Raw genomic sequence first — 25179 nt, forward strand, 5'->3', positions numbered from 1 at the left:
AAACTTTTCAAAGAAATAATGCTAAACTCCCCAAATTTGGTGAAATATGTACATTTACAGATTCAAAAGGAAAAAAAAAAAAAAACCCTGCAGATCCCAAACAGGACAAATATAAAGGAAACCACACTGTGGCATATCATAGTCAAACTTCTGGAAACCAAAGCTAAAGAGAACAATCTTAAAAGTAGCCAGAGAGGGACTTCCCTGGTGGCTCAGTGGTTAAGAGGCCATCTGCCAGTGCAGGGGACACAGGTTCAATCCCTGGCCCGGGAAGATCTCACATGCCGCAGAGCAGCTAAGCTCGTGCACCACAACTACTGAGCCTGTGCTCTGGAGCCTGCGAGCAGCAACTCCTGAGCCCACATGCTGCAACTGCTGAAGCCCACGTGCCTAGAGCCCGTGCTCCGCAACAAGAGAAACCATCGCAATGAGAAGCCCATGCACTGCAACGAAGAGTAGCCCCTGCTCACCTCAAGTAGAGAAAGCCCTTGCACAGCAACGAAGACCCAATGCAGGCAGGCAGGCAGGCAGGCAGGAAGGAAGGAAGGAAGGAAAAGAAAGAAAAAGACAGAAAGAAAAAAAAGTAGCCAGAGAAAAATGAGTATCATGTGGAAGGAAATAATTATATGAAAATGACTGACTTCTCTCATCAGAAACAATGGAGTTCAGAGACAGTGGAATGGCATCTTTTTTAAAAAAATATTTATTCATTTTCTTTATTTTGGCTGCCTCGGGTCTTAGTTGTGGCATGCGGGATCGTTTGTTGTGGTGTGTGGGCTCTTTATTGCGGTGCGTGAGCTTCTGTCCAGTTGTGGTGCATGGACTTCTCTCTAGTTGTGGTGTGCTGGTTTTCCCTCTCTAGTTGTGGTGCGCAGGCTCCAGGGCGCATGGGCTCTGTAGTTTGCAGCACACGGGCTGTCTTGTTGAGGTGCGCGAGCTCAGTAATTGTGGTGTGTGGGCTTAGCTGCCCTGTGGCATGTGGGATCTTAGTTCCCTGACCAGGGATTGAACCTGTGTCCCCTGCATTGGAAGACGGACTCTCTACCACTGGACTACCAGGGAAGTCCCTGGAATGGCATCTTTAAAGTGCTGATAGAAAAATTAAAATTTCTCAACTCATGATTCTGTATCCTTTAAGAATGAAGGTGAAATAAAGACATTTTCAGATGAATGAGAAGTAGGTGAGAATTCACTGGAAGCAGACCTGCACTACAGAAATGTTAAAGGAAGTTCTTTAGGATGGAGGAATATGATACCAGATAGGAACTCATATCTTTAGGGAGGATTGAAGTGGCTGTCAATGGTAAATATGTGGGAAGATATAAAAGACTATTTTTTCCTCTTAAATTAAAAGAATACATATGACTATTTAAAGCAAACATTTTCACATTGCATTGTGGGGTTTATAACATATATGGGTGGAATACATATGACAACTATAGTGTAAAGGATGGGGGTTGGAGAAGACATTTATGGTTGCAAGCTTCTTATATTTTATGTAAACTGGTACAATTTACTATAAGAAGACTTTAAAATATTAAGCATGACATATATACAATGGAATATTACTCAGCCATAAAAATAATGAAATTGAGTTATTTGTAGTGCGGTGGATGGACCTGGAGTCTATCATACAGAGTGAAGTAAGTCAGAAAGAGAAAAACAAATACCGTATGCTAACGCACATATATGAAATCTAAAAAAAAGGTACTGAAGAACCTAATGGCAGGGTAGGAATAAAGACTCAGATGTAGAGAATGGACTTGAGGACACGGGGGGGACAGAAAGCTGGGACGAAGTGAGAGAGTAGCATTGACATATATACACGACCAAATGTAAAATAGGTAGTGGGAAGCAGCCGCATAGCACAGAGAGATCAGCTTGGTGCTTTGCGATGACCTAGAGTGGTGGGATAGGGAGGGTGGGAGGGAGACTCAAGAGGGTGGGGATATGGGGACATATGTATACATATAGCTGATTCACTTTGTTGTACAACAGAAACTAACACAACATTGTAAAGCAATTATACTCCAATAAAGATGAAAAAAATAAAATATTAAGCATGTATATTATAATTCCTAGAGCAACCGCTTAAAAAAGGTTAAGAGGCATAGCTAAAAAGCCAATAGATAAAATGGAATTCTAAAAATAGGTATTTCAAACGAAGGCAGTAAAGGGGGAAAAGAGGAATAAAACAGAGGTAAACAGAAAACTAATAGCAAAATGGTAGCTGTAAATCTGCTCATATCAACAATTACATTAAATGTACATGGACTAAACACTACAATCAAAAGAGATTGTCAGAATGGATACAAAAGCAGACTAAATTATATTCTGTTGACAAGAGGTGCACTTCAAGTAAAAAAGAAACAAATAAGCTAAAAGTAAATAGGTGGAATAAAGGGATATCATCCAAATAGTAAGCATAAGGAGACTGGAAGTATTATAGTACTAACCAATAAAATAGACTTCAAGACAAAGGGTATTACCAGAGATAAGAGGGACTTTTCATAGTGATAAAATGATTAATTCATCAGGAAGACATAACAATCTATGAACCTAATAACGGAGCTTCAAAATACGTGAAAAAGTTTTCATAGAATTAAAGGGAGAATAAACAAATCCATAGTCATAGTTGGAGATATTAGCACTCTTCTCTAAGTATTTGATAGAACAACTAGACACATCAATAAAGATGGAAGATTTGTATAACATTATCAACTACCTTAACTAAACTGACATTTATGGAACACTATACATAACAATGCTGGGTACAGATGCTTTTCAAATTCAAATAGTACTTCTCTAAGGTAGGCCATGTGCTAGGACATAAAGCAAATATCAATACATTTTAAAAAGTTTAGGGACTTCCCTGGTGGTCCAGTGGGCAAGAATCCATGCTCCCAATTCAGGGGGCCCGGGTTCAATCCCTGGACGGGGAACTAGATCCCACAGGCATGCTGCAACTAAGAGTCTGCATGCTGCAACTAAAACATGCCGCAGTGAAAATCCTGTGTGCCACAACTAAGACCCGGCACAGCCTAAATAAATGTAAATAAATAAATATTAAAAGAGGGTTTAAACAATAGAAAGCCTAGTCTTTGATCACAGTGGAATTAAATTAATAATAAATAATAAGATACTGAAAAATAAGAAAAACTCCATAAACATTTGACAGGTAAATCACATACTTCTAAATAACTTATGGGGATTTATGCTTTTGGCTAAGATGGAGTAATAGGGACCAGATTTATGCTTCAATCTTAAATAATTAAAAGAAACAGGTAAAATATAAGGAACAGTGGTTTTCAGACACTGAACACCAGGTAGTGTAGACAGTGATCCCTGAGAGAGGGGAAACAAAATGGGATGAACCCTGAGATTGTTGCAGCTTACTGCCCGATGAGAGTTTCTGGACTATAGCACAGGGAGGAGAAACCCAGATGGGTCCCAGTGATCTTCCTGAATTGAGGAGACAGAGCTGGAATCCAGGAAGGGCAAGGCAGCTAGAGTTCTCAGAGTTCTCTCTAGAGTTCTGGTTCTCAGAATAGAGAACCAGAGACTAGAGAGCTGCCCAGAGAGAGAGGAGAGAGCTCCAGAGCCTATAGGAGGTTCCCTCAAAGTCTTCAGTGAAATACTGATCAGCACACGTGTATGAGGAAGCTCCCCGAGGTGGGGAAAGAGCCACTTGAAAGGAACAAGATGAACAATCCCCAGAGCTCACAGGACCAAGAATACTTCATATTCCCATAAGCCAGAGTGGGAAATCCTTGTAATTCACAAGGGTATTGCCTCAGGAATGGAGTAAAACAGCCCTAAATAAATGCTGCTCTTGTTCCTCCTATCAAAGCTTAGAGACTATCCTGGCAAGAAGTGAACTGTTTCCAAGTAATTTAATTGTGTCCTAGAACAAACTTCAAGACTATTATAGGAATACAAAAATTAAAAAAAAAAATCCACTAAAGTAAAATTCACTGTCTTGCTTCCAAACAGAGATTACAAAGGCATGTGAAAGAAGAAAAAAAATCTGAACCATGATGAGAAGAAAAATCAATAAATAGAAACATACCTAGAAATGGCAAGATGATACAATTAGTAAATAACGTTATACCAGCTGTTATAAATATGCCCTATATATACAAAGAGGTGGAGAAAAGCATGAACACAATAAGGAGAGACAAGGAAGACAGAAGAAAGGTCCAAATTGAACTCTAGAGGTGAAAAAAAATGTTTTGGATGAAAACTACACTAGATGGAATTAATTGCAGATCATAAACTGTAAAAGAAAAGGTTAGCAAATTTGAAGACATAGTTATAGAAACTATCTAAAATGCAGCACAGAGAGTAAAAAGCTTGGGAAAAAAAATAAACAGAGCATCAGTGAACTGTGAGATAACTTCAAGCTTACCCAATATACATGAAATTGGAGTCTTCAGAGGAAGAGAGAACAGAAAAAATCATTTAAAGAAATAAAGGCTGAGGGCTTCCCTGGTGGCGCAGTGGTTAAGAATCCACCTGCCAGTGCAGGGAACACGGGTTCAAGCCCTGGTCCGGGAAGATCCCACATGCCATGGAGCAGCTAAGCCTGTGCACCACAACTGCTGAGCCTGTGCTCTAGAGCCCACAAGCCACAACTACTGAGCCCGCGTGCCTAGAGCCCGTGCTCCACAACAAGAGAAGCCACTGCAATGAGAAGCCCGCATACCACAACAAAGAGTAGCCTCTGCTCACTGCAACTAGAGAAAGCCCGCCTGCAGCAACGAAGACCCATCACAGACAAAAATTGAAAATAAATAAATAAATAAAACAAATAAATAAATAGAAAGAAAAAAATTTCTTTAAAAAGAAAGAATGGCTGAAAGTTTTCTAAATTTGATGAAAATTAGAAACCCATATATCCAAGAACTACAATGAACTCCAAGCACAAGAAACATGAGGAAAAAGTTTACCAAGGTACATCATAATGGAATTTCTTATAATCAATGATAAAGCTAAAAATCTTAAATGCAGCCAGAGAGGGAGAAAAAGACAAGTTACGTACAGAGGAACAAAGATAAGAATGGCAACAGACCTCTTACTGGAAATGATGCCAGTGGAACAGCATATACTTAAAGTACCAAAAGAAAACAAACAGACCACTGCTAACCCAAAATTCAAAACCCAGCAAAACATCTTTTTAAAACAAAGGCAAAATACTGTTTTAGACATTTAAAAGTTGAAGCAGTTCATTTCCAGCAGACCTGCACTAAAGGAAATGTTAAAGTTCTTGAAACAGAAAGAAAATGATGCCAGATAGAAATTGCATCTTCACAGAGGAATGATGAGCACCGGAAATGGTGAATATGTGGGTAAATGTAAATACTTTTCTTTTTATTAAAAAATCGCTTTAAATGATGATTTATGTTTAAAGTAAAAATAATAACAATGTTTTGTGGCGTTTATAACATATGTAGGGGTAAAATATATGATAACATGCATAAAAGCTGAGATAGGAGGAATGGTGTATATTGTTATTATGATGCTTATGATTCTTTTTTTTTATAGCCAATACTTTATAATAACCATAAATGGAGTATAGTCTCTAAAAAGTTTCAATTACCGTTGTACATCTGAAACTAATATAATATTGTAAATCAACTATACATCAATAAAAAAATGAATGCTAAAAAAGAAGAATTTGTTTATAAAATGGGTAACATTACCAGTAGTTTTTGAAACTATTGGTCTAATACATAAACTTGTGCTGCTTTTAATATCATTCAACTGTTTGTCTGATTTATTTTTCATTAAGATATAATTCACACACCCCAGAGTTCTTCACCCTTTAAAGTTTCCAATTCAGTGGCTCTTAGTACAGTCACAAAGTGTGCAGCGATCACCGCTTTGTAATTCCTGTTTGTCTGATTTTCTTTTTTTATTATTTAAAAAAATGGAAAACCAAAAGTGTAATTTTCATTCAATAAGTATCCTTTGCTCCTTAGGCAGTTTTGCTGCAGAAAGTAAAGTCCATGATTTTAGAACGATGGTGGCAATTCATCAGCCGAGTAATCACTTTTCACACAGTTTCAATAATTGCAGCGATTTCCTTGAACTGTCTGTAGAAATTCTGAAACTGTGGAATTGTCATTTTGAAGGACTTCTTCTTTACTTGGCCTGAATGATCTGCCACTTTGAGCATCACTGCAACCTAAGGATACTTAAGTGATCTGCAGCTGTCTGAGCTCACAGCCATACCCAGCTTCCACTGAAAATCTACGAGCTGGTTGGTGACCTCGGCCTTAGCATCCAGCTGTGGGTCGCCACACCCCTCCCTAGCAGCGCCCCGGAATCCCACCACCCACTCAGGTGGAAGCTCCCGGGGCCGATTCTTATGATTCTTAAGGCAAGTGCTAATATTACTTGAAGGTAGACTGTGATAAGTTACAGCTGTATGCTGTAAGTCTTAAAGCAAGTAGTAATAAAACAAAACCAAGATTTATGGTTAGTAATCTAACAATGGGAGATAAAATGAAGTAACAAAAGATACTCAATCCAAAAGAAGGCCAAAAAAAAATTAGGAAAGAGGGAACAAACAATCGAGATAAATGGAAAACAAATAGCAAATTTAAGCCCAAACCATATCAGTAGTGGATAAAATGGCCTAAATGCCCATTTAAAAGACAAAGTTTGGGGACTTCCATGGTGGTGCAGTGGTTAAGAATCCACCTGCCAATGCAGGGGACATGGGTTTGATCGCTGGTCTGGGAAGATCCCACGTGCTGTGGAGCAGCTAAGCCTGTGCCACAACTACTGAACCTGCTCTCTAAAGCCCACGAGCCACAACTACTGAAGCCTGCACACCACAACTACTGAAGCCCGTGTGCCTAGAGCCCACGCTCCGCAACAGGAGAAGCCACTGCAATGAGAAGCCTGTGCACTGCAACAAAGAGTAGCCCCTCCTCGCCGCAACTAGAGAAAAGCCTGTGTGCAGCAACGGAGACCCAACACAGCCAAAATAAATAAATTAAAAAAAAAAAAAAAAGACAAAGTTTGTTAGGTTGGATAAAAAGGCAAGACCCAATTATACAATAGCTGCAAGAAACTTTAAATGAAAAGACACCCAAGGTTAAATGTAAAAGGATGGAAGAAGATATACCATACTAATAGTAATTAAAAAAAGAGTGGCCATATTAATATTAGACAAAGTAGATTTCAGAGCAAAGAATATTAGCAGGGATAAAGAGAGACATCTTATAATGATAAAGGGGTCAGTTCCTCAAAGGACATAACACTAGATACTTAACACTGGGCACATAAACATTAAGGGCATAAATATGTATACACCTAATAAGAGAGCTTTAAAATACATGAGGCATGATAGAACTGCAGGGAGAAATAATCACATATACAATTATAGTTGGAGCTTTCAACACCATTTTTTCCATAATCAATAGATCAAGTAGACCGAAAATCAGTAAAGGTATAGAAGACTTGAACAACACTATCACCAACTTGGCCTAATTGGCATTGAGAGAACACTCCATGTAACAACAACAGAACACACATTCTCTTTTCAAGTGTGCATGGAATGTTTACCAAGATAGACCATATTCTAGGCCATAAAACAAGGCTCAGTAAATTTAAAAGGATTGAAATTATTCAAAGTATATTCTCTAATGGTGTTAAGATTAAATTAAAAATCAATAACAGATATCCCAAATATTTGGAAACTAAACAGCACACTTGTAATTAACCTCTGGGTTCAGGGAGAAACTGATAGGGATATTAGAAAGTATTTTGAACCGTATGCAAATGAAAACACAACATATAAAATTTTGTGGAATGTAGCTAGAGCAGTTCTCAGATGGTAATTTATAGCATTAATGCCTATATTAAAGAAGAAAATTTCAAATCAATGATCTTAGCTTCCACTTTAAGACATACAAGAAAGAAAAGCAAATTCAACCCAAAGTAAGCAAAAGAAAGGAGATAAAGAAAAAGCAGATATAATTGAAATAGAAAACATAAACCGTAGAGAAAAGTCAGTGATGCCAAAAGCTGGTTCTTTGAGATCAGTGAAAGTGATAAACCTTTAGCCACTCATCAGGAATAAAGAGAAAAGATACAAATTACCAATGTTAGGAATAAGAGAAGTGACTTAATTACAAATTCTAAAGATATTAAGAGAGTACTAAGGTAATATTATGATCAACTTTCTGTCAGTGAATTCTGCAATTTAGATGACCTGGATAAATCCCTTGAGAGACTCAAGCAATAAAAGCTCACTGACAAAATTAGATAACTCCAAAGCCTTGTCTCTATTAAAGAAATTGAATTCATAGTTAAAAGCCTTCCCATAAAAAAAACTCCATGCCCCAAAACTTCACTAGTGAATTTTACCAAACTTTTTTTTTTTTTTTTTTTTTTTTTTTTGCGGTACATGGGCCTCTCACCGTTGTGGCCTCTCCCGCTGCCGGGCACAGGCTCCGGACAGGGTGTCTTTGGTGTCCTTTTATCTAGAACATTTCCTCTGCCCTGGCTTTATGCATACTCTTTTTTTTTTTTTTTTGCGGTACATGGGCCTCTCACCGTTGTGGCCTCTCCCGCTGCCGAGCACAGGCTCCGGACACGCAGGCCCAGCGGCCACGGCCCACGGGCCCAGCCGCTCTGCGGCATGTGGGATCCTTCCGGACCGGGGCACAATATTGGGTTGGCCAAAAAGTGCCTTCGGTTTTTAAGGAAAAATAAAAGACACATTTTTCATTTTCACCAAGAACTTTATTGAGCAACATATTCACCCTTTTGTTCCACTACCTTCTGCCATTTTTCAGGCAACTTCATAATTCCATTTTCCCAAAACTTTTTATCTTTTTGAACAAAGAACTGTTTTAGGTGCCTTTTACAGTCTTCTAGGGAACTGAAATTTTTTCCCTTAAGAGAATTTTGTAAAGACTGAAATAAATGGAAATCCGAAGGTGCAATATCTAGTGAGTACGGCGGATGAATCAGAACTTCCCAGCCAAGCTGTAAGAGTTTTTGCCTGGTCGTCAAAAAAACATGTGGTCTTGCGTTATCCTGATGGAAGATTATGCGTTTTCTGTTGACTAATTCTGGACGCTTTTCATCAAGTGGTGCTTTCAGTTGGTCTAACTGGGAGCAGTACTTGTTGGAATTAATCGTTTGGTTTTCTGGAAGGAGCTCGTAATAGCGGACTCCCTTCTAACCCCACCATATACACAACATCGCCTTCTTTGGATGAAGACTGGCCTTTGGTGTGGTTGCTGGTGGTTCATTTCACTTGCCCCACGATCTCTTCTGTTCCACATCATTGTACAGTATCCACTTTTCATTGCCCATCACAATTTGTTTTAAAAACGGAACATTTTTGTTATGTTTAAGTAGAGAATCGCATGCGTAAATATGGTCAAGAAGTTTTTTTTCACTTAACTTATGTGGAACCCAAACATCAAAGCGATGAACATAACCAAGCTGTTGCAAATGATTTTCAACGCATGAGTTGGATATTTTGAGTATGTCAGCTATCTCCTGAGTGGTTCTCAATTAATGTCTTGATTTGATTGGTATCAACTTCAACTGGTCTACCTGACCATGGAGCATCGGCCAGCGAGAAATCTCCAGCATGAAACTTTGCAAACCACTTTTGACATGTTCAATCAGTCAGAGCATCATCTCCATACACCGCACAAATCTGTTTTTGTGTTTCAGTCACATTTTTACCTTTCTTAAAATAATAAAGCATAGTATGCCGAAAATGTTACTCTCTTTCTTCCATCTTCAATATTAAAATGGCAACACAAAAATTCACCAATTTTGATGTCTTTATTTATTTATTTTTAATGGGGTATAGCTGTTTTACAATGTTGTGTTAGTTTCTACCGTACAGTGGAGTTCCCTGTGCTATACAGCAGGTTCTCATCAGTTATCTATTTTATACATATTGGTGTATATATGTCAATCCCAATCTCCCAGTTCATCCCACCCCCTTTCCCCCGCTTGGTGTCCATACGTTTGTTCTCTATGTCTGTGTCTCTGTTTCTGCCTTGCAAACCGGTTCATCTGTACCGTTTTTCTAGATTCCACATATATGTGTTAATATACAATATTTGTTTTTCTCTTTCTGACTTACTTCACTCTCTATGACAGTCTCTAGGTCCATCCACGTCTCTACAAATGACCCAATTTCATTCCTTTTTATGGCTGAAGAATATTCCATTGTACCACATCTTCTTCATCCATTCGTCTGTCAATGGGCATTTAGGTTGCTTCCGTGACCTGGCTATTGTACATAGTGCTGCAGCGAACATTGGGGTGCGTGTGTCGATAAGTCTTTTTTAAAAATGCATGCTGATATGACAGCTGTCACATACAATCTAACAAAATCGTTTTGGATGAAGTTAAAAACAACTAAGTGCTACTACAGCCATCTTACGGAAAAAACTGAACAAACCTTTTGGCCAACCCAATAAAAAACAAAAGTCAGGCAGGTAGGCAGAGAGAAGGCGACCGGTGGCTAAAGCTATATATAGGTCTTGAGAGACTGTTAGGAACTGCTGGTGGGGCCATGTCTCAGTAACCAGAACACGGAAACTGCAGTGAACACGCACCTGCACCACGTCTCGCGTGTCACGTTCTTTCTAAATCTGACTTTTGTTGGACACGTAGAATGTCTCCAGTTAATACATCAAGTCATCTTAGCACATGTGACAGGAGACTTAACTCCTTAATTCCATGAAGGCAGATTGGGCTCTCTAATTACTTAATTGAAAAAAGGTACACACTTCAGGCTGCGTGGTGTTTGGGAATTAATCTTTAAAACCTGACAGCAAACATTAAATTCAATTAGGGAGAGCGATTAGCAAGGATTCTTCTCTCCCTCACCCTGGGTACTTTGAGAAGTGGCTGACTGGGGTGCATTGATTCAGATGCTATCGTCGTGTATATATCAACCAGGAGAGCCAAGCACGCATTTTTCATTTCAGAGGGGAGTTATTGGATAATTTACGGATTGATGGATTTCCTTAAACACGTTTCCACGGCTGATTTAGGAGGCCGTGGCCAAGAATTCAGACCTCTCTGGTTGCTGCTTTTGGCCTTGGTGGCCTTGGTTTAAGGTCTCTTTTTTCTTCTGTCTTTGATTAGGGCTATGATCCACCCCCTCCTCGTCCTCCACCACCTCCTTCTCCCCCTTCTCCAACACGTGGCTGATAGCAGGTACCCAGGAAATGTTTGTTGAATGAATGATTAAATGAATGAGTTTAATAGATGAGGACATTTGGGCATATTTGCTTTAGAGCACATTCATTTTCTCACGCTCTCTTTGCCTCTCTTTAGGGGAAATACAGTGTAGTGTTCACAGCTCCCATCCCCCAACCCTGCCCCTCTCCCTCTACCCTCTCCAAGCATATTTTTTATAGTCTGACTACAAGTACACAAAGAAACATGATAGAGTTTTGCTTCATGTGTGTTTTTAAAATTGTGGTGCAACACACATAAGATTTACCCGCGTAGCCATTTTTAAGTGTAGGTTCAGCGGCATTAAGTACATTCACATTGTTGTGCAGCCGTCATCACCATCCATCTGCAGAACCCTTCATCTTGCAAAACTGAAACTCTGTCCCCATTAAAAAGTCTCCATTTCCCCCTCCCCCCAGCCCCTGGTAACCACCGTTCTACTTTCTACGTCTATGATTTTGAGTACTCTAGGGACCCCACACATGTGGAATTATACTTTCTTTTTGTGACTGGCTTATTTCACTTAGCGTGTTGTCTTCAAGGGTTATCCATGTGGTGGGTTGTGTCAGAATTTCATTTCTTCTTAAGACAGTAATATTCCATTGTGTGTGTATATATATATATGTATATATATATATCACATTTTGTTTATCCATCTATCCCTCAGTGGACACTTGGGTTGCTTCCACATTTTTGCTGTTGTGACTAATGCAGCTGTGAACGTTGGCATACAAATATCTCTTTGAGATCCTGGTTTTAATTTTTTGAGCATATACACACAAGTGGAATTGCTGGATCATACTGTAAGTCTATGTTTAATGTTTTGAGGTTCTGCTGTGCTGTTTTCTCTAGTGGCTGGACCATTTTGCCTTCCCCCTAACAATGTACAAAGGTTCTGATTTCTCCACCTCCTCGCCAACACATATCTTCTTCTTTTTTGATAGAAGCCATTCTACTGGGTGTGAGGTGGTGTTCCATGTGTTTTTAAAATTTAGATGGCATCATACTGCATATATGCAGCTTGTCTTATGTATTCAATATTATCTTTTCACTGTTTAGCCAAGTTAACCCTGTAGATCTAGTTCATTAATTTTACTTTATTTTTTCCTTTAAAGTCATACTTGTACATAGTTTTGAAAAAAACAGCAGTGCCCTGTGCTCTGCCTTTCCACCATGAATTCCCACTGCGCTTTGAAGTCTTCTGGCTGTTGCCTCTGTTATTTCTGTTCATATTTCTAAATGTAAATGTTGCTATTTTTTGCTTTTCAGTCCGAAACCCCAGCTGTTGACCCCTAATAAGGAAGAAAGGAACTGAGCTCTCTTACCATTCTTTCAAGGCTACTCTTGACCTCTTGTTTTCTTAATCTTAGACATTTCCATATGCCCGGGAAATATGCTTTCAGAGCTCTGATCCTATGCATTTTGAGGACCTTCAGGATGTGGCAGGGTGAATTTTCTCATTTTGAAAGGGGAGGTTATCGCTCACATCCAGTTTGTGGATCTGCATGGGCACGCTTTGGGTTTACTCTTATCAAGGAAATAAGAGAGGGTCAGGGACTCCTGCTGTTAAGAACCGCATGCACTACATGCCTCAGGAAGCACAGCCTCCGGCGCCGCGGCTCCTGCCGTGCGCCAGCCACGGTGCGGTGTGCCCAGCCCTCGCTCATTCCTCACCACTGCCCTTGGGACGGGGCTCTTCTTATCCCCGTTATATGGAGGAGGAGACTGAGGCCTGAAGAGGCCAAGCTTCTCAGCCAAGTCACAAGGCTGGCAAAAGCAGCAGCATCACACAGGAGGCCCTGTAGGTGCCTTCCTGCTTCTTGTGTTCAGTCCTCTGACCCACCTTGGATGGTAGGTGAGAGCATCCCTTTCTTCCTGCAGTGACACCAGGGGAGGACACTAGCACTGCTGAGCACCTCCGCGTGCCAGGCCCTGGGCCGGCCTGGTTGGGCTCCTCGCTCGCCGGCCTTTCCCTGGGCTGTGTGGCGGTCGGCGGAGTTTCCTGGGAGAGCTGGTGGGAAGCCGAACGCAGCTCTTTCATGCACAAGTGGTCCTGGCCCTTGGAATGTACAGTTCTATCCTCGAGGGCTTAAAAACACATTTCAGAGGTCATTAAGTGTACATAGGGCTTTCTGCCACGAGCCTCGCTCCCCAGGGAAAGCAGGGGGTAGTGAGGGCCAGTACTTTCTCTCCCAGAAAAAAGGACAGCTTGCCCTTCGGGCAGAGATCTGCTCTGTGCCTGGTTGCACACACAGGTGTGGCAGACTCTATTTTGGATCTTAGTCTTAAAGCAGGACCCGTGCAGGTAGCCTGGCCTGGTGCGGCATCCACTACAGGTCTCAGAAAGTCCTGTCTCGGAGGACACATGTCAGAGGTGCAGGCGAGGCTGGGCTGGAACTTTCTGGTGGTGAGCAGGTGTGAAGGGCTGGGCAGGTGAGCAGCAGAACACAGGACATGCTGTTTCCTTGTGAGCTCCCTTAACCCCCAGAAAAAATTTTGTGAGAGTCTCCCCCTCGACCTGCCAGTCCCAAGGCCTTATTACATTTCCACAAAGAGAAGTTGAACATCTGGATACTGTTTTGATGGTGACATATTGGGAATGTAGTTCCACTGTGAGAGCCTCTTCCCCGTGCACAGGGGCTGAGCTGGGCCCCCAGGATCAGGCCCCCGCTCATGACATCTGCCGCTGTGTTTGCCTCATAGGTGTGGAACGCCGTGGACTCGGGAAGCTGCTTGCAGACCTACTCCCTGCACAGCGAGGCGGTGCGGGCCGCCCGGTGGTCCCCCTGTGGCCGGCGCATCCTCAGTGGTGGCTTCGACTTCGCCCTGCACCTAACAGACCTCGAAACAGGTGTGTTTCTCTGTTTCATTACCCCGAGGCGCCCCCTCCTCCGAGCTGGCAGCAGAGTTAGCTTTCTCACTGGGGAGGTTTCTGGGAGGGGGATTCTGCAGCCACAAGCTGCAGACGGTGTCAGGGCAGGGGCAGACGGGATGGGGGGAGACTCACGCTCGGCAAGCGTGTTTCCAGGCTGTTTGCCTGAAACCGAGACTGTCCCGTAGGGCTCACAGCGGGCCTCTGCCAACCTGCCCAGAGGACAGAGCCCCACGGTTGTCCCAGCTCCAAGCTGTGGAGCTGGACAGAGGTGGCTTTTTAATCAACTTCTGACATGCAGTTTGTACTGAGATAGATTTAGCTTTATCACAGCGTCCTTTGGTTGGAATCAGTTTAGAATTCCTGTCAATTCATTATCGCTGTAAGGCTGTAAGGAACGATACCAGCTCATAAGGAAAGCCTGCAAACGAGTTCTGCTTTCATGCCCACACTGAAAAGGCATTTGGGTGAGATGGATTCGTGCTGGCTAAATCCTAAGGGGGCTCTTGACAAGCAGGGCGAGAAGGAGAGAGGAGTCGGTGGAAGGAAGTTTCCATTCCCCAGCGTTGCGATGCAGCCGGCACGTCGAGCGTGAATCCGGCCACAGCCCCGGAGCGGGGGCCTGTCTGTGCTTCGGGCGAGGACGGAGCCAGTGAGCGCAGACCTGGGTTCCAGCCTCGCCCCTGACCCCCAGGCCGGCTGCCCTCAGCGCCCACGTTGCCTTTTCCTCCCTGGGTTCCTCCTGGGTCACTTTTCTGCTGGGCCTCACTGCCAGCACCAGGAGGGGAGGCCTGGCAGCGCCCGGGGCGCCCCTCGAGCCCTCAGGCAGCCCCTGCCTGCCTGGCCCAGCTGTGGTGGTGCTGGGGTCCGTGCCTCTCCCAGAGTCCGGCAAACAGGGGATGATCACTCCGGGGTCCAGCCACCCAGCTCCGCGCCGCAGCTCGGACGCGGCGGGTTTGTCCCTCACCTGGAGTGTCCTCCTCTCTTGCTGGGTCACCGAGGGACGGCCCTGTTGCGGCCATGCAGCAACTTTGACTGGGCCCCGTGTGCTGTCAGTAGGGGTGTTGACCAGGCTGTCGGCTGTGTCGGCGGCTGGTACTGTGCCACGGGCTTTGCGCACATTTCAGTCCTGCCAGCATTGTTTTCCCCACTTCTCAGGTGACGAGACTGAGGCTCCAAGGGGCGAGTGACTGGCTCAGGGCCTCCCAGCGGTGCAAGGCAGGCGGGGATTTGGAGCCACGTCCGTGCAGCTGCAAACCCCGCTCCCTTTCCACGGTGCTTTCCACAAAGTACGGTGTTCTTTTTGGCAACAAAGACCGTGATCTTCCTGTGAGCCCCTCCGAGAGGGAGCCGAGGCTCAGGGGGTTTGGTGCCACTGGGTGACGGTGACAGTTGGGTCTTTGATGACCGCAGCAGGTACTGTCACTGCGCACCTACTGTGTGCAAGGCCTTCCTCTGCAGCTTAACATACGGGGTGAGGCCCCATTCACCCCCTGAGACTGGCACCACCGGAATCCCCTCGTCACACACGGGCCCGGGGCACAACCAGGAAGCGGCTGAGCCAGGTTGCACACGGGTCTGCCAGGCTCCGAAGCCGGCTGCCTGACCGTTATACTTTGCTACCTGTGTGTCTAATAAGCCGTGCTCGGTATTGGGGACACAGAGGTGAATAAGTCCCAGGATCCACCCTGGAGAAGCTCACATCTGCTGAGGGAGATAGAATTGCAGAGAGTCCCAGGGTATAGTGATGGAGAGAGATATAGGAACCGCAAGGACATCTAGCCTGGGAGATCAAGGAAGGCTTCCTGGAGGAAGTGGGACCCAAGCTGAGGCAGAAACTGGGGGACAGAGAATCAGGATGGAGGCGGGCTGGGGAGGGGGAGGGAAGTGCGTTCTCAGCAGATGGAAAGAGGATGGAGTTCAGGAACATGAACCACGTGGTGTGTGTGGAAGTGTGGGGTGCAGGGAGCTGGGGGAGGTGAGTCTGGGGGTGCAGGAATGGGAGCTCGGGCTCCATGCGCTTCCTGGCCTGTGGGGTGCGCATTCCCCAGATGCCGCTCCCCAGTCCAGTGTCACTGAGCACCCATGGGTACCTGCGCTGCCTGCCCAAGAGTGGAGAAGGGATGCTTCTCACATGCTGGTGATGCTGTCGTGTTAATCAAATACAAGTTCATTTGATAACGTTAATGGGTTCCTAGCGGCCCTTTGTCACGATCTATCTTCTCAATCAACAGATGTTAAGCAGACATTGCCATTGTGTGTGTGTGTGTGTGTGTGTGTGTGTGTGTGTGTGTGTGTGTGTATGTGTGAGTGAGTGAGTGAGTGAGTGGGGGGGCCTCTGACATTTTCAGACGTTCAAAGAGAGTCCTCTCACCTGGCCAGTTAGGCACTGCCACAGCAGGTGGCAGTAGGGGGCCGTTGCTGAGTTTGGAGCAGGAGAGAATCATGGCTCCACGTGCACCCAGGGCAGGTCTCCCTGGTGGCTGTAGCGGGTTGGGGGTGACCCGAGGCTGGGTGGGGAGCTGCAGGAGGGGATGTGGCAGCCCTGCCCAGCTGGTGGTAGAACTCGCTGGAGGGAACATTGTCTGGCCCGGGCCCAGCTGCTCCTCCAGCTGTGGTGTGCTGGGTGGGATGGGGAAAGCCCATCCCACCCAGTGATGGCCCTGCCCTCAGGGCTTTGCCGTCCCCCCGGGGAGGTGAGGGGGCACTTTTGCCCTCCACCCCTCTGCTGGGAATGGGCTCACCACCTGGTTTGCCTATTGAAGGCCCACTTTCATTCATTCAGCAGCTACCTGTACAGGACCTGGACTGGGGCTACCGTGGTCCGCGTGCTGGATGTCCTTTGCTGCTTGGTGGGTAGGGTCCAGGGGTCTGGCCTTGCCCTTGGGGAAGCCCTCCAGCCCCTGGGTGGGGCCTCTCCCACTGAGGGGTTGTTGGTTTCTGTGTCCGTCCCCATAGCTAGTGTGGGAGCTCCTTGAGGATGGGGCCCATCCAGGTGGTCTGTGTGTCTCTGTCACCTGGCCAGGCCTGGCTCGGAGCAGCCGCTCAGCGTGCGCGCACATGAGGCAGAGCTGAGGAGGCCCTTGCCAGGAGGGGGTGGGTTCGTCAGGGGCCGCCGGAGTGGGGTCTGCGTGCACGCCCACGCCTCATTCCGGCCCCCCACCTGGCCCAGGGTGTGCGGGGGGCTCTCTGTGTACAGCCCCCGTGGTTCTTGGCCTCGTTTGACTTCTCCTGTCCTTTCTCGTCACTGAGTCTGATCTGCCTTTTCATTTGCTCTGCCTATTTCCGCCCTTGGTGATTTGGCTGTTTCATTTCAATCTAATTAGAACTCCCTGCCAGGAGAAAGCAACGCAGGGCGTTCTCACCGCGGCGCTCTGGGAATTAGTCACTCGGTGCCCATTGTCGTTAATGGGAATTTGGCGCCAAGGCCATTTATCCTGGTGTCCTCAGTCAATACAGTTAAAAATCTGTGGATTCTAAAACGTCAATACCCGGCCTGAAATATGGAGGGCAAGCAACATTTTATCTCGCTAATTTATAGTTCTGACGGGCTGTTGGCTGATAGAACACCCATGAATCAACACTTACATAAAATCTGCTCGCAGGTTGATTATTTTTGGTGCTATCATTTCAGTCTGTAATCTTCCTAACAAAACGTCTCTGGTGCATTAGGCTGAGGCGGCCTCGGGGAGCGCTGGTCTTCGACTCCACCAGGGCCCGAGTGTCACCTGCTTTATGAGTCAGCTGTCCGGCATACCAGATCAGCCAGTCTCCTCAAAAGCCCCCGAAGAGCTTGAGCTCGTTCAGTTCTAAGTGGTACTGGTTCTTGCAGATTCCACCCCTTAGACCATCGCCCCCAGCCTGGCTGTTAAGGCCTCGGAGGCATGCAGAGGCCTCGAACTTTGCATTTGTTGGCTGCAAAGGAAATGGTCCTTTCCCTGGAGCCCCCAGGGCCCTGGATGGGCAGGGCACCCTGTCCTCCTTCCTGTACCCAGTCAGCTCTCCTGATGTGTGTCCAGCCCATCCGGGGCATCCAGGCCGTGCCACCCGGTCCCAGCTCCCGGATGCCGGAGGCAGCCCAGTGTGGTAGGAGGAGCTAGGATGGGGTGCAGACACGGCTCTTCCACCTACCCAAGCCGGGCGTTCTTGGGGAAGCTTCCTTTACTTCCGTTTCCGCATCTGTGAGACGGGTAGCAACGCCCAGCGGCTGGGGTCGTGGAGGGGAACAGCTGAGATAACGTACCCAGAGTGCCTGCTGCACGGTGAGCACTCCGCAAAGGCTGCCCTTCCCTTCCCCGTCCCTGCCCCACAAGGCCCTTCAGAAGGTAGGAAATCATGACCTTGTTCCTCTGAGCATCCAGAGAGCCCCAGTGGCTGGACCATTTCCCCAAATGGGGCAGCTTTGGTGGCTCAGTTCCAAAAGCCCCCAAAGATCCCCCTGAGCCAGCTTACTAGTGTGGCTCTTGGCCCCACGTGTGGGTCTGGGGGCAGACCGGCAGGGAGACCGCCTTTCAGGGTCTCCCAGCCTCGCCTGCGTCTTTCACTGCTCCATGACAGAATGGCCTGAGCGGGGTAGCGGCCTCCTCCTGGTGATGGGTCGGCACATGCCTTTTACCAGAGTGGGCGTCCTCTTCACGCAGACCCCGCTTCCCGCATCTTGCTGCCCCCGCCCCTGCTTGGCTTCTGCTCTGGGGTCCCTGTGTCTTTCCGCGGGGGTCGTGGTGCATGGGCGTGAGTGGCCCACTGGGACTGGACCCATAAACGATCATGACTTTTCTTTTCCAAGAATTGTCTTCTGGTGTCTCCCTTGTTTTTGCATCACGACTGGGGCCTCCATCACAGGAATGCTCCAAGGAAAAGGGGAGTGACAAATTGGCTGGGTGCTCACTGTGGGCCAGGCTGTAAGCCGTGTAGCCCTGGTTCCTGGCACCCCGCCTGGCCTGTATCAAGCCAAAATGAATAAGTGGATGTTAGGCCCTCTGCTTATTACATATTTAGTCTTCATGCTAACCTATGAGGGAAGTGTTTCTATCCCCATTTCATGGGCTCAGAAACTGAGGCTTGGAGCGTTTGATGACCTTCAGTGACAGAGCTGGGGTTCAGCTCCGGCCCATGTGACTGGCAGAGGCTTTGGCTGTTGAGGGACAAGAGTGGGTGCCCTCAACCACGTGTGTTTCTGGGCTGTGACCAAACAGTTTGCTTAAGCCGACTCCGGGGGAGCCCGCTTGGCTCTCACCGGGCAGCTGGCTCACCACCTGCCGAGGATAACTCGGGGCCTCTGGGAAGAAAGCGCGCCCAGGCTGATCTTGACTGATCGCTCTGATGAAGTGACTGGCTGAAGGGTGCTTCTCCGGCTATCGACAGCCGCCGTTGCAGCAGGAGAAATGTTTGCCCTGACGATTTTAAAACACTTGTCAGAGCAAGGGTGAGAAGCGTCCGAAATTAAAAGCCCGGAGAAGAGTGTCAGGGGCTCACTCGGCTTTGGAGAAGTGGCTGCAGGGGAGCTCCTTGTTGGGCTAAAGCCTTCAGAGCGGTGCCGTCCCCCGACCCCGGGTCTCCTGGGAGGCGCTGGTGAGAGGGGCCTGGGCTTCTCCAGCCTTTAGGCTTTCGAGCACCATGACTGTTTTCTGGAACATCTCAGAGGAACCCGGTTAGGTACTCTTCATGCGCCCGCGGACAGCAGGAAGGTCTCCTGCCAGCCGGCATGGATATGCAGCTCCCGAGGGTGTGGGCACGTCTCGTGTCATTGCTCCTTTGGTCCTCGGGGTTTCATTACTAGATCCAGACATGGAGGCTGTGCAGAGCTCTGTGCCCCAGTGAGGTCTGAGCTGACAGTGGTCCCTGGCTGCCGCCCCTCCAGTGCCCTCTTGCCCTGGGAGCAGCTGCTGGCCCTCCTGTCCTCCGTCTCACAGATACAGGCAGGACCCCCGCAGACTCCTCTACACAAAGGAGTCCCACTGTCTCTTAAGCTCGCTCCTCCACCGGCATCCCTTTCCCAGCCCTCCTTCAAACTAGTCTGTTCTCAAGGCTGTGCCCTCTGATCCCGGGCACCCGGCCCCATTCCCCACCCACGCTCTTCTCCTCCGCCCTGAGGAGTGTTTCTCTCCAGTTCCAACCTCGATTTCTCCCCCTCTTTCCATACAGCTTTGGGGTAAGAAGCTGACCTAGTTGTGGATATTAAATCAGATGTTACCAAGCTTGAGTAAAGCCCCTGCCAGCCCCGTATCTCACACTCCAGAACCTGCCTTCGAGGTCCTTCCACGCCTCCACAAACGTCTCACTAGTCATCTGCCTCTGGTTAAGCTCGTGCCAGCCCTCTGGATAAATCAAAGGTGGTTTTTAATCAACGGCACGATTTCATTCATTACCACTGTTGCACAGCGGTGACGTTTTTCTCTCTGTGTGTGTTTAATTGTGATCGCACTGCAGGTTGGCTCTCTTCGCAGTTAGGACGACCTCTGTCCACTGACCCCGGAGCCTAAACACAGTCACGGCTTGTTCGTCGTCCTGGTGGTGACCTCTGAGTCCCAGAAAACCAACTTAGGTTGTACCTTTGGGACCTGTTTGCAAGTTGAGAACTTTTTTTTTTTTTTTTTAATTTTGGAACATTCAGTCTTGTCCAGTTAATTGAATGCAGTGGCCAAACTTGATACGAAAGAAATTTCTACAACAGCTACTGCTGTTTCTTCTGTGACTACTACTGCTGTAGCTACTGTCCGTCGGGCCTGTCATTTGTCTGGGGCTTGCTGTCTTACATGCATTATTTCTAATTCTCACAACAAGCCCTGAAGGTAAGATTTATTATCCTGATTTCACGTCTTAGGAGCCCACGGATCTGAGAGGCTTGCCGGCTGATCCCGGGGCTGCTAGCTTATCTACGGGGAGCATGCAGACATGGGTCCGTCTGACTCTGGCCTGGACCCTCCCCAGGACTCTGCCCGGTGTGCCAAGATGGCCCTTGTTTCTCATTCACAGAGTTTGATGCGAAAGTTAGTAAGCTCCTTTCTTCGTTAACTTTGAGTCAGCAGGCTTAAATTTACAGCTGGCTGACTACCTCCCGGAGGATGAGTGTAACGATATTGATTGCCGCCTGCCTGGGAACGCGAGCTCAATCAGCGCCAGCCGACAGCGCCAGCCAATCCCCCGTCAGCATCTCCCCTACGGCTCCCGAGCCTGTGATGTGCACGCGGAGCTCAGCAGAAGGAAAGGTCACGAATCGCTCGCGGGCGGGCTCTGGGGTCACACGGGTCCAGCCTCTGTCCCAGCGTGGCCGACCTGCAAGTCCCTGGACGAGGCCTCACCCCTCTGGGCTTCCATCCCCATCCCCCCAGCGCTGAGAAACGGGGTAATTACACCTCCCCCGCAGGGGTGTGGCCTGACGCGTGCGAGCCCCGGGCGGGCCTGGAGGCGATAGGCGCCATCTCTCTGGGGAGGAGGGCATGAGCTTCCCTGCTCTTTCTTGGGCACCCGTACTTGGCTTTCACCTGACCTGTGTCAAGTGCTTTTACGTGCCAGGAAGTGGGCGGGGGGGGGACCAGGCGTGCTGAGGGGCAGAGGAGGGCCCTCAGGGCCCTGGAGCCCTCATGACGATAGGGTCCCACAGGGTAGGCGTTAGGGTTGACAGGCAGTGTTGCCTGGCCACGCAGGTGGTCACCTTGGGAAGCTCAGTGTCTCCGCCTGAGAAAGAGGGGGGCCCCCCCGAGGAGGAGCCCGGCCAGCGTCACCAGCTGCCTTCTCACAGCAATATTGGTGATGGTGCATTGGCGGCGCTAGTAGTGTGAAGAGAACCAGTTGAGTTTCTGCATTCTGTCTTAAACGTGTTTTTGCTTTAATGCCGATTTATAGTTTATTTGTATCATTATGGATTCAAGGAGGAAAAGAAGTGATTTTTCCTATCTCCAAGAGAGTCTGAACTGTTCTTTTATACTGGTTGAGTTCATTAGAACAAGATCAGTAAAGTCAGTGTTAGTGGACTAAATATTTTAAAACTCGGTTTCTTATAAGCAGCATGCAGTGACTAAGTGGAATTTTCCATAACAAACATGTAAACAAGCCAGATAAGTCTCACGGTTAAAGGTTATATACAACTAACCATTGTGCTCAAAGTAGCACTGCCCAGGAGGGGATGCGATAAACAAGCTGCTCCCGGCTTCCCTGGTGGCGCAGTGGTTAAGAATCCGCCTGCCAATGCAGGGGACACGGGTTCGAGCCCTGGTCCGGTAGGATCCCACATGCCGCGGAGCAACTAAGCCTGTGCGCCACAACTCCTGAGCCTGTGCTCTAGAGCCCGCGAGCCACCACTACTGAAGCCCGCACGTCTAGAGCCCGTGCTCCGCAACAAGAGAAGCCACCGCAGTGAGAAGCCCGCGCACCACAGGGAAGAGTAGCCCCCGCTCGCCGCAACTAGAGGAAACCTGCGCGCAGCAACGAAGACCCGACGCAGCCAAAAATAAAAATTAAAAAAATAAAGAAAATAGATAAAGAAAATTAAAAAAAAAAACAAAAAAAAAAACAAACAAAAAAGGCTACTCTATTCATGAAAAGTTGCAGCGTAGGAACACATCTGACAGCAAAGGACCTTCACCTCCAGTGTGGCTATCACCTTCAAGACAGTTTCTGATAAATATTTACCAGCCTTTATTTGTATCTCTTTAACTAAATGTAAGGGCCAGCCTAGGGCATTGTATTCTCATAGCCTCAGAACAAAAACTCAATGTCAATAATCTCTCAAGTTCCCTGCTGTTAAAAACTCATATCCCTTGGTTTTAGCTTTCAGTTTAACTAAGGGTGAATTCAATAATTTGAGGTTTAGTTTTTTTTCAAACTGTAAGAGTTCTCCCCTTTGTTGTTTGCTGTCTGCCAGGCCCTCTAGAATGCTTTCTGTACAACCCTCCCGACAGACGTGTGTTTGTGAGGGCGTGTGACACAGCAGTGAAGGGCCCTGCCCAAGGTCGCTCCACTGGAAGTGACAGAGCTGGGGTGGGACCCGGGTGTGTGTGACTCTCCACCCCTCTGCTGTATCACCTCCCACTTTGAACAGGTTGCTGGGTGACAATGGCTGGGGTCCTGATTTCGGAGCCACAGTCTTGCCCCAGGCCTCCTTACCTCGTGTTTCCCAATAGGTATCTGTAATTATTATTCAAAAATGGAAAAATTTCATTTTGGTCCCTTTTAACAAAGAACTACAGTAAAGGCCTAGTTATTACAAGTAAAAGTAGGAAAAAATATAAATTACAGCTTGTCTTCTAACTGGAAAATTTTAGTATTTAAAAGACATAGATTCTCTCTCAATCTCTTTAGGGGATTGAGAATGAATAACGTAGTCAGAAATACATTTTTTCAGCAAAAAAGTTCAGTCATTATCTTTTAGCAACTCGACTTTCACTTTTCCTCTCATCTTTTTCCCCCATTATTGGCAAGACTGTCATGGCACTTTTTGAAAAAAACATGGCTAATTCACTGCTTTTCCTGAAATAAGCATATGGTATATGCTATGGTCCAAGAAACAGGGAGAATTTTTTCCCCAGGCATGTAGAGTTTGTTTTTCCTTTTGGACTTAAGGGTTGGCAGTGAGTTCCAAATGAGCAAGAAGTGGGCATTAGGCGCAGCTGTATCTGTCTGGAGAGAAGACTTCTGGCCTACAGGGGCCTTCTTGCGCCGGTGTGAGGGTCGCAGCGACGTCTGTGCTCCTTTTCCATCGAGGGGATGTGATGATAGTCCCTTGCCCTTAGCCCCCATGTGGCTCCCCCAGCCCCTTGGTTGGAGCGAAGCTCCTGAAGCCAGCGCTGCAGGCACGAAGCCCATCCCCAGGGCGCACAGTACCGCTCAGGCGGGCGGCCCCCTGCTCCATCCTCCCTGGGAAGGGGGGCTTGCTAACCGGGCATGTCACACTTGCTTTCTGACCCCGAAGTGTAGCAGAAAAGGCGAGGAAGAGTTTGGGTCCCAGACAAGTTTCAGGAAAGGAAAAGAAGAATAAGAACAAGGAATACCAGGTTTCCAATTAGACTAATTCCTCGGGAAGTGATTTTTTTGGTCTACTTGAGAGTGTTACTTGTCTCTTGACCTAGTGAGAGGGACACAGCGCACAGAATACTACAAGTCTGCTCATCTTCCTCATGCTTTTATAGAAGAGTTCTTTACTTAGTAGAAAAACAGTATTATGACAGCAATATTAGTATAATTTTAATTTTTTTAACGGTTTACCTTTTTTTGTGTGTGGTTTTTTTTTTTTTGGTTGTTTATTTATTTACTTATTTATCTTTGGCTGTGTTGGGTCTTCGTTTCTGTGCGAGGGCTTTCTCCAGTTGTGGCGAGCAGGGGCCACTCTTCGTCGCGGTGCGCGGGCCTCTCGCTATCACGGCCTCTCTTGTTGCGGAGCACAGGCTCCAGACGCGCAGGCTCAGTAGTTGTGGCTCACGGGCCCAGTTGCTCCGCGGCATGTGGGATCTTCCCAGACCAGGGCTCGAACCCGTGTCCCCTGCATCGGCAGGCGGATCCTCAACCACTGCGCCACCAGGGAAGCCCGATATTAGTATAATTTAAGAAGTTCTCTTACTACCCCTAGAACAATTCCTTTCCTGTTGGTGAATCACGTCTTCCCTATCTTTGTTCACGTCAGTCCTTCTTTAATACTCCTGTAATTTAAGCACAGGCATCAAGCTTTGTCCCTCTTGCCACAGAGTGCTATGTATAATTCCAGTTGTAAATGGCTTTTCAACATCCCACCAGGCAGAGAACCACATTTGCCTTAGCTGCTCTCTCAGCTTGGACAGCTAGGCTGCTCCTTATAGACCCTTCACCGTCCTCAGTGGAGCGACCCCAACTGGCCGGCTCTTGACAGCACAGTGATGACATAGGATGACCGTGGAAATCTTTGTGAGTTGCATTTTGTAGCAAAATAGTTGAGGGGCTTGTTGAGCTTAAAGAGGTATAGAGTCTTCATTTACAAAAAGTCAAGGGGCTTCCCTGGTGGCGCAGTGGTTGAGAGTCCGCCTGCCGATGCAGGGGACACGGGTTCGTGCCCCGGTCCGGGAGGATCCCACATGCCGCGGAGCGGCTGGGCCCGTGAGCCATGG

The 25179-nt window shown here is 47.0% G+C and overlaps 1 protein-coding gene and 1 pseudogene across 1 annotated transcript in view; one reads left to right on the forward strand and one right to left on the reverse strand.

Moving 5' to 3' along the window:
• Positions 1–4959: 4959 nt before the first annotated feature.
• The window catches only part of WDR25 (WD repeat domain 25), a 74239-nt gene continuing 54019 nt past the window's right edge, over positions 4960–25179 (forward strand). Inside the window, exons 1-2 of the mRNA XM_055088715.1 lie at positions 4960–5344; positions 13936–14083. Coding sequence (XP_054944690.1) covers positions 5318–5344; positions 13936–14083 — 175 coding nt within the window. The 5' untranslated portion in view covers positions 4960–5317. The remainder of the gene's footprint in view (positions 5345–13935; positions 14084–25179) is intronic.
• Positions 5777–6305, reverse strand: LOC102974865 (COMM domain-containing protein 6-like; annotated as a pseudogene).

Source organism: Physeter macrocephalus, chromosome 11 (genome assembly GCF_002837175.3).
Source record: "Physeter macrocephalus isolate SW-GA chromosome 11, ASM283717v5, whole genome shotgun sequence".
Lineage (NCBI taxonomy): Eukaryota > Metazoa > Chordata > Mammalia > Artiodactyla > Physeteridae > Physeter > Physeter macrocephalus.